The sequence below is a fragment of the Crassostrea angulata genome, chromosome 10, assembly GCF_025612915.1.
Source record: "Crassostrea angulata isolate pt1a10 chromosome 10, ASM2561291v2, whole genome shotgun sequence".
Lineage (NCBI taxonomy): Eukaryota > Metazoa > Mollusca > Bivalvia > Ostreida > Ostreidae > Magallana > Magallana angulata.
In genome coordinates, this window is record NC_069120.1 from 36748612 (window position 1) to 36759267 (window position 10656).

The following is a 10656-nucleotide window of genomic DNA, read 5'->3' on the forward strand; positions in this document are numbered from 1 at the left end:
TATAGTCAGATGCATATGCGTCCATTTCCAACTCTACAGAATGAATATCTTCTTTCATGAATTTTTCAAAACTGATTATGAGGTTAATACCCCATTCTACAGAGAAAATATTTCAGAATATCTAATACTTGATGTGCATTGGAGATACTGCAGCAGACGTTACGCCCGATTTTAAGGTCGAGATAACATTCTGAGTCTGTTTGATGCAACGCTTTAGAAAACAACCACCACATCACTGCATGAATCTTCTATTTTACCAGCCTGTGATCTATAAAGCTAGTAGTTCCACAATTACCGTCAGGACGCATATATTTAATTCTTGTGAAGGAGTACTCGATTCTGATATACATGTATATACCCCTCAGGTATCATGTATGAATACAGGTAAGGTTTTTTTTCACCCAACTTCTGATATCACAAAATGGTAAAAAAAAAAGTTCAACAGATGATTTAAAGTTGACGAAAAAGCGATAAACTCGAAAACAGAAGGCCTTAATGTTACGATCTGTGGGTTCTACAGATACTGCTTTCCGATGATAGATTAAGGAAGTTTTGGTGGAGATAGCGTGAACCATGAAAATAAAAAAAAACCACATCAAATTCAAGTAATAAATTAAAGTTTACTACAGGATGTATTTAATCACTACCATTGGCAAAAGATATAATGAAGAAAAAATCCAAGTATTTTAGATTAAAAATTCTATGATTTCCCAACATCTTTATACTATATATTTGTCATGTTGTAAATTTTGAATTTACTGGGTGGGTGCAAATACAAAATTTGCCATGTTGTAAAATTTGTATTTACACCCACCCAGTAAATTCAAAATTTACAACATGACAAATTCTTTCTTAAGGAGATTGGAATAGTCTAAAAATGGCTACGACCATCGGACATCCTTAATTGCATTGATAAAGAAGGTGTTGAAGTTGCTATGCTAATTTTCCCTAAAGGAGTTGCAGATAAAATAGAAAATTCAAAGTTACAGGATTCGATGTAAATCCTTTTTTCCATGCAACGTTGTAAATAAAGCAGTGTAGAATTTTATTTCGAAACTTTGTATTAACTTATTTAAGACCATAAAATAAATTTAAAAATGGTTACACAGACAAATGTGGCAGAATTCCCGCTATATAAAAGGGGAATCCTCGTCATTGTGAAAAAATGCCTCCTTGAAACAAAATTAATTTAATCTTAACGTTTAGAGTAAGATAATTTCTTGAAAACTGCCATTTCCGATTTTTGTTTCAAGAAGGCATATTTTTAATAAATCTGACTTTTGGAAAAAATCATTAATACCTTTGAAATCTATAAACGATGTATAAAATGTCCCCCTATTATTTCATGCCTAGATTAGTCGAGTGGTAACGCAGATAGAATAGAATATAATTGTGTCTTGTATTTTTGACTGGGTTCGAATCCCGAAACAGTTGGAATTTTTTTTAAATTTTAATTCTTTTAATCGCATGGAAAGGTAATGTTTTGACATAATTTAAGAATGTCTGAATAAAGTTATTTAAACTCTTGTAATGTAATACCCGTAGTTTGCATGCCTGCTTATTTTTTCAACATTACTGTGTGAAGTCTCCGTTATTAAACTTGATAAACATTTTCTTCTGAACAAGAGATTTTAAAACAATGTACTTAGTATGCATCAATGTAGACAGTTGATTTTTCACCCTTTTTATGAAATAAACGGATAAGCTGATTTAAAAGATACATGTACAGGTTGTTAAAAGAAAACACAATCATTTTAGAAAGTTGGAATCGGTGACGAAGCAATAGGTTACTGAAAATATGTACGGAAAAATTTGTACTTTTTTACTAGACTTAGCGTTTATTTAGATACTATACAAAGATTGGATGATAATAATTACAACTCTGATGGTTTTGAAGAGCCAGAATAAGATTTATTCATGTATCTCAAGAATGATATTTTAAACACGCTGGACAGTAGATATAAAACTGAGATATGTTAACATTCGAATACAGAAAACATGTATATGGTAACTTTCTAACTGTACTTGGTGGCTGTCGTGTTCGATAGAAATGCGCGTAAAATATTTGTTTATTTTGCCTCCGTACGGAACATACCCGCTATGTATATATAGTCGTCTACGTAATGTTTCTATATTTAGATGTGGCTCTCAAGCGATATGGATATTTAAAGTTCCTTTCCAGGTTAGGGAATAGTCCCACTGTTTTGCAACGCCTTCTTTACGCATTGTAAATAAAATGCATGTAACTTTTTTCTCTCTAAACAAAAATGATTTATTTGGTTTGAATGTATGAAAAATGGGTTTGTGCGTTGACACATACAATCATATACTGCATCATACCATGATAATAACTATTGTTTTGTCAGCTATTGGTTTTTAATCTAATGCTTGTTAATACCCCACCCTCTAAAATCCGCACATGTTAACAAATAACAAGAATGCAAACGGTGACCCATAGCATGCACTGTAATTCTATGTAAATTTAAGAAATCCTTTTCCAAACTGGGGTCCAGGCAAGCCCATTCCCCTATAAAAAAAAATCCGCATATTGTCCTCCATATAGAGCGACTTGCAAATTTTCAAAAATATTCTTCTTTTTTTTTAAAATGTAGTGTATGTCTTTTTTTTATATTACAGTGAGCACAACAGCACTTCAAAGAAGGCAATGTTTTCCTTAAATGATACTTCTGCTTTGATGAGTGTACGAAACGATGTTCCAGTTTATCTGGAAGACAACCATCTCATTTTTGTTGTTCTTATATCTATTTTTGGAATACTCGGAAATGTTCTCACGCTCTCCAAAATCGTGTTCGACAAGGCATATCATCGCACAGTGTTTTATGTTATCGGCTCTATAATATTCACGGATCTCGTGAACCTGTGTCTGTATTTGGCTCATGCGATCACAGAGAATATGAACTTTCAGCTGGGAAATGTACCATGCACGGTGTTTTTGATCGTCTTTTATGGTGCCACTCATTCGAGTGCAGCCCACGTGATATTGCTGTTCGGACTCCGAAGTTACATGGTTTCAGAGCCAATCAAGTTTAACGAGATCACCAAACGACAGGTATTTGGTGCATCAGCAGTGCTGTGGATTCTGAGTGCCTGTTTTGCCGTTTTGTACTTTTTGCTTCGTTACCAGTCTGGCATACAGTCTTCGACCTACGTAATCATAACTTTCCGGGTCTACCTAATAGTCATCCCTACCCTTCTGATTTTAACTTTCCACGTGAAGAAAATGCATAGACTCAAAAGGCGCTCTTTGAGCAAGCACAACGTTGAAACCAATCTGATCAAAATGTCTCTGGTGACATCTGTCATTCTCTTTGCCTATATGTCCTCGGCCGTTCTGTTTCTGTTGTGTTATATTTTGTCTTTGCACAGTTTACGTAACTTGGAAAGAACCTTTCTGGTGGCTGCGCAGTTCGCATGGTTATTAAACTCTATTTTGAGCCCTTTTATATATTTCATCGCGGCACTGCGCGCTCGTAACTGTTTAAAGCGCTTCTCAACAGCAATACAAGACAGACTATGAAACCTGAATTATTTCAACCCAGTTTTGATTTTAAAAAAGAACAATTAGTATGAAAAGAACAATAAAAGATCACACTTATGTTGCAACATCGTATAATTTAATTAAGCGACTTCAAATGGGTACAGTGTATTGAAAATAAAGAAACATGTAATACTTAATACATTTTTTTAAAGGTACTAGTGTAAAAACCTTTTAAACTATCTAATGGCCTTTAATATCAAATATTATACATGATTACGGTACTATATATAGTATAAAACTCGTCCACCAAGATTTGATAGATTCCTGCACAAACTTCCGGTATAGGGCCCCTACACGTAATCTGTGAGCCCGTCCCATGACCTTTTAAACTTCGTTTACGATCCATACAATGACCAGTAACATATATAATAATTATAATTACAACACTTATTTTTTAAAAATTACTATTTTACAAATCCTTTATAAATGGACGAGTCAAAATTCGTCTCCTGTCAAAAGCCCTAAGAGTATGCTGAATTTTTTGCAGTTCATACGTAAACATTTTTTTTTAACAATAGGAATAATAAAACAAAATGATGGGTGTGAAATAGCCTAATGGTTATGAAATCTACCGCATGAAGTTGAAGCTGACGTAATTTTCTTTGTTGCTGTGAATTATTCAATATTTTAACGAATGTTGGAATGTTTTAATGAAATACTGAGTATTGTAGATCTATAATAAGATTAATATTTTTATGACGCATTGCACTTTTACAGATTATGTAATAGATGTAGGTATAAAGAAATATCATTTTATTAAGAAAACCTGCAATATATGTTTTGTTTTTGTAAATCATGCTGATATCTTTATTTCCCCACTAATGAAAAAATGCAAGTGTCCCTATCTCCCATTAAAAACAAAACGACATGCCAACCTTCCGAAGGGATTAAAGTGTTAGATGTGCATTATTTTTCTGATCATCGGAGGAATTCGGAAATACAAGATTAGTGTAAACTTGATTATAATTGATTGTTTGTCTGAACATATGATGAATTATTACTGTGTTTATCATGGTTATCTTTCAAAACTTTTAGTAAGTGTGAATCCGAAGTGGGAGATATGGATTGTTATGGGTATAGTGATGTGACGTTGTACATATGTATGCATGATAAAAATGTATTTTTGACGATCAATATTTCTGCCAATTTCTGCATTTACGATTTGCTATTATAACAGATAAAAATGTATTTTTGACGATCAATATTTCTGCCAATTTCTGCATTTACGATTTGCTACTATAAAAAAAAAACCAGGAACCATGCCCGTTTTGACATTAATTTCAATGTATTAGTAACCATAGCATTGAAATTAATGTCAAAACGGGCGTGGCCCCTGTGTAACGAAAGACAGAAATGATATTCTTACCAAAGTTGTAAAAATCCACATCTTCGATAGCTAAACTGATAACTCATTTTTATGCCCCCACCTTCGAAGAAGGGAGGGCATATTGCTTTGCTGCTGTCTGTCGGTTGGTCGGTCCACTAACAGTTTCCGTTCATTTTCTTCGCAGAGGATGAATATATTGAAATGAAATTTGGTATACAGGTTTATTACGATAATATCTATGTCAAGTTCGATATTGGGTACGATCGGGCAATTTTCGACAGAGTTATGGCCCTTGGACGTAGAAAAAATCCAGTTATTTGCAGTTTCCGCTCATTTATGGCCCTTGGACGTAAAAAAATTCCAGTTATTTGCAGTTTCCCCTCATTTTCTTCTCAGAGGATGAACATATTAAAATGAAATTTGGTATACAGGTTTATCATGATAATATCTAGGTCATGTTCGATATTGGGTACGATCGAGCAATTTTCGACAGAGTTATGGGTCTTGGACATAGACAAATTCCAGTTATTTGCAGTTTCCGCTCATTTTCTTCACAGAGAGGTATAGAATAGGGTACTTTTTATATCCTATAACCAGGCACTATAACCAGGATGTGCGCATGCGTGAACCAACTTTCCATCGGGATCGGTAAACGATGGGGAGGAAATTATTTGGAGGAACTTCGAACTGATATATGTGCAATTTAAAAATGCGATTTTTATATGAAAAATATGATCAGAAGTGATAAAAATGTTATGTACATTAGATTTTACACCAAAAAATTAAATAAATAATTGAGAGAACAATCAAAATCAATGTTACAGGAAAACAACAGGCACTTAGCATCGGAGGGGGGGGGGGGTGGAATGGGGGCAGGGACAGGGGGACGGGACTGCCCCCCTCCAGCACACGTTTTCTCGCAGCAAATATTTTTCTTGAATTAACTTATAAAAAAGTAAATTAACATACAGTTGCACCCTCCCCCCCCCCAATGTTTTTGGGACCATATGTAAAATTTGAAATGAAAGAGAGGAAATAAACTGCGAAATTGAAGTTAAAGGTACACTTAGCCCCCTACCCCCACGGATTAGGATTTTCAATTATTTAAAAAGTATTTTTGAGTTGGGGTTTTTTTTTCAAGGCAAGATTGGATGAGTCTGCCCTCAACCCACTTTGCTACGATGCTAGGTGCCTGAACAAAATATCATGGTTTCATTACATACATGTATGCTAGGATAAAGACTTTATGTAAACCAATATTATCTCGTGCATTGTTCCATTCACCAGGTTCTACAAACACCTTAGTCCAAAATAAATAAAAAATCCAAGACTAGGAGGGGAAGAAAGAAGAAATCTATTTTCCTTTTTTTTTTACTCAGGAGCTATTTTGTTGGGGGTGGGGGGGGGGGGGTATTAGGGGTGAACAGGTCACTGACCCCTTGTAGATCTACCCATGACCTATCACCAGGGTCTGTATACACATGACCAGGGTCAGTATACCCATCATCATGGTCTCCAGGGTCAGAGTACGTATCACCAGAGTCTGTGTGCCCATCACCAGAGTCTGTACACCCATAACCAGGGCTAGTATACCCATCACCAGGGTCTCCATACCTATCACCAGGGTCAGAGTACGTATCACCAGAATCTGTGTGCCCATCACCAGAGTCTGTACACCCATAATCAGGGCCAGTATACCCATCACCAGGGTCTCCATACCTATCACTAGGGTCAGAGAACGTATCACCAGAGTCTGTGTGCCCATCACCAGGGTCTGTACACCCATAACCAGGGCCAGTATACCCATCACAGGGTCTCCATACCTTTCACCAGGGTCAGAGTACGTATCACCAGAGTCTGTGTGCTCTTCACCAGAGTCTGTACACCCATAACCAGGGCCAGTATACCCATCACCAGGGTCTCCATACCTATCACTAGGGTCAGAGAACGTATCACCAGAGTCTGTGTGCCCATCACCAGGGTCTGTACACCCATAACCAGGGCCAGTATACCCATCACAGGGTCTCCATACCTATCACCAGGGTCAGAGTACGTATCACCAGAGTCTGTGTGCTCTTCACCAGAGTCTGTACACCCATAACCAGGGCCAGTATACCCATCACCAGGGTCTTCATACCTATCACCAGGGTCAAAGTACGTATCACCAGAGTCTGTGTGCCCATCACCAGGGTCTGTATACCCATAACAGGGCCAGTATACCCATCACCAGGGTCTCCATACCTATCACCAGGGTCAGAGTACGTATCACCAGAGTCTGTGTGCCCATCACCAGAGTCTGTACACCCATAACCAGGGCCAGTATACCCATCAGCAGGGTCTTCATACCTATCACCAGGGTCAGAGTACGTATCACCAGAGTCTGTGTGCCCATCACCAGAGTCTGTACACCCATAACCAGGGCCAGTATACCCATCACCAGGGTCTTCATACCTATCACCAGGGTCAGAGTACGTATCACCAGAGTCTGTGTGCCCATCACCAGGGTCTGTATACCCATAACAGGGCCAGTATACCCATCACCAGGGTCTCCATACCTATCACCAGGGTCAGAGTACGTATCACCAGAGTCTGTGTGCCTATCACCAGGGTCTGTACACCCATGACCAGGGTCAGTATACCCATCACCAGGGTCTCCAGAGTCAGAGTACGTATCACCAGAGTCTGTGTGTCTGTCACCAGAGTCTGTACACTCATGACCAGGGTTAGAATACCCATCATCAGGGTCTCCATAGCTATCACCAGGGTCAGTGTACGTATCACCAGAGTCTGTGTGCCCATCACAAGTGTCAGTATACACATAACCAACAATAAAAAATCCAAGACAAGGAGGGGGAGAGGGTGAAATCTATATTTTTTTTCTTTTACTCAGGAGCTATTTTGTTTGGGGGGGGGGGGGGGAATAAGGGGTGAACATGTCACTGACCCCTAATAAATCTATCCATGACCTATCACCAGGGTCTGTATACACATTACCAGGGTCAGTTACACATCACCAGGGTCTCCAGGGTCAGAGTACGTATCACCAGAGTCTGTGTGTCAGTCACCAGAGTCTGTACACCCACAGCCAGGGTCAGTATACCCATCACCAGGGTCTCCATACGTATCACCAGAGTCTGTGTGCCCTTCACCAGAGTCTTTACACCCATAACCAGGGCCAGTATACCCATCACCAGGGTCTCCATACCTATCACCAGGGTCAGAGTACGTATCACCAGAGTCTGTGTGCCCATCACCAGAGTCTGTACACCCATAACCAGGGCCAGTATACCCTTCACCAGGGTCTTCATACCTATCACCAGGGTCAGAGTACGTATCACCAGAGTCTGTGGGCCCATCACCAGGGTCTGTATACCCATAACAGGGCCAGTATACCCATCACCAGGGTCTCCATACCTATCACCAGGGTCAGAGTACGTATCACCAGAGTCTGTGTGCCCATCACCAGAGTCTGTACACCCATAACCAGGGCCAGTATACCCATCACCAGGGTCTCAATACCTATCACCAGGGTCAGAGTACGTGTCACCAGAGTTTGTGTGCCCATCACCAGGGTCTGGATACCCATAACCAGGGTCAGTATACACATCACCAGGGTCTCCATACCTATCACCAGGGTCAGAGTACGTATCACCAGAGTCTATGTGCCCTTCACCAGAGTCTTTACACCCATAACCAGGGCCAGTATACCCATCACCAGGGTCTTCATACCTATCACCAGGGTCAGAGTACGTATCACCAGAGTCTGTGTGCCCATCACCAGGGTCTGTATACCCATAACAGGGCCAGTATACCCATCACCAGGGTCTCCGTACCTATCACCAGGGTCAGAGTACGTATCACCAGAGTCTGTGTGCCCATCACCAGAGTCTGTACACCCATAACCAGGGCCAGTATGCCCATCACCAGGGTCTAAATACTTATCACCAGGAATAGTTTACGAATCAATAGGGTCTGTGTGCTCATCATTAGGGTCAGTATATCTATCACAACAGTCAGTGCACTTATCATCAGGGTTTGTACATCCATTACTTTGATCAGTAGACTTTCACCAGGATAACTGTACCTATTACCTATCACCAGAGTTAGTTTACCTAACGGCCGTGTCAGTGTACGCATCCGTGGGTCTGAGGGCCCATCTCCAAGGTCAGTATACCTATCACAAGAGTCAGTACATTTATCACCAGTATATCTATCACATTCTCCATCACCAGGGTCAGTATACCTATCGACAGAGTCAGTGTACGTATCACAAGGGTCTGTAGCCAATCACAGGGGTCAGTATGTATCCATCACCAGAGTCGGTATACACAAAAGTGTAGATATTATAAGGTCAGCATACGTAACACCAGAATCTCAAAATCTATAACCAGGGTAAGTATGACCATCACCTGAGACAGTATACCTATCACAAGGATCATGAGTGTACGTATCACCAAGGTATGTGTAATCTTCACCAGGATCAGTATACCTATCACCAGGGTCACTCTACTTATCAACAGGGTCAGTATTACCTGACTCAGGTAATGGATATACAAACCCTAATGATAAGTGCACTGACTGTTGTGTTAGGTATACTGACCCTGGTGATGGGCACACAGACCCTATTGATGCGTACACTATCCTGGTGAAAAGTATTAAGACCCTGGTGAAGGGTAAACTGACCTTTGTTATGAATATACAGACCATGATAATGGGCACACAGACCCTAGTACTACGAACACTGACCCTACTAAAAGGTATAATGACCCAGGTGATATGTTTACAGTTCTGGTGATACGTACTCTGACTCTGGTGATAGGCATTATGACCCTGGTGATAGGTATTGAGACCCTGGTGATGGGTATACTGACTTTGGCTACGGATGTACAGACCCTGGTCATGAGCACACAGACTCTGGTGATACGTACTCTGACCCTGGTGATAGATAGTGAGACCCTGGTGATGGGTATGCTGACCCTGGTTATGGGTGTACATACCCTGGTGATGGGTATACTGACCCTGGTTATGGGTGTACAGACTCTGGTGATACGCACTCTGATCCTGGTGATAGATATGAAGACCCTGGTGATGGGTATACTGACCCTGGTTATGGGTGTACAGACCCGGGTGATTAATATACTGACCCTGTTGATGGGTGTACAGACCCCGTTGTTGGGCACACAAACTCTAGTGATGGATATATTGACTCTGGTGATAGGCATTATGACCCTGGTGATAGGTATTGAGACCCTGGTGATGGGTATACTGACTTTGGCTACGGATGTACAGACCCTGGTCATGAGCACACAGACTCTGGTGATACGTACTCTGACCCTGGTGATAGATAGTGAGACCCTGGTGATGGGTATGCTGACCCTGGTTATGGGTGTACATACCCTGGTGATGGGTATACTGACCCTGGTTATGGGTGTACAGACTCTGGTGATACGCACTCTGATCCTGGTGATAGATATGAAGACCCTGGTGATGGGTATACTGACCCTGGTTATGGGTGTACAGACCCCGTTGTTGGGCACACAAACTCTAGTGATGGATATAATGACTCTGGTGATAGGTATGGAGACCCTGGTGATGGGTATACTGGCCCTGGTTATGGGTGTACAGACCCTGGTGATAGGCACACAGACTCTGGTGAGACGTACTCTGACCCTGGTGATAGGTATGGAGACCCTGGTGATGGGTATACTGACCCTGGTTATTGGCGTACAGACCCTGGTGATGGGCACACAGACTCTGGTGATACGCACTC

General features: G+C 40.5%; 1 protein-coding gene across 1 annotated transcript; it reads left to right on the plus strand.

Annotated features, from left to right (window-relative positions):
• The first annotated feature begins 220 nt into the window (after positions 1–220).
• On the plus strand, positions 221–4828 carry LOC128168276 (uncharacterized). The gene is made up of 2 exons (XM_052834476.1): positions 221–384; positions 2638–4828. The coding sequence occupies exons 1-2, from the start codon at positions 371–373 to the stop codon at positions 3536–3538; spliced, it is 915 nt and encodes a 304-aa protein (XP_052690436.1). The 5' UTR covers positions 221–370; the 3' UTR covers positions 3539–4828.
• Positions 4829–10656: the final 5828 nt, after the last annotated feature.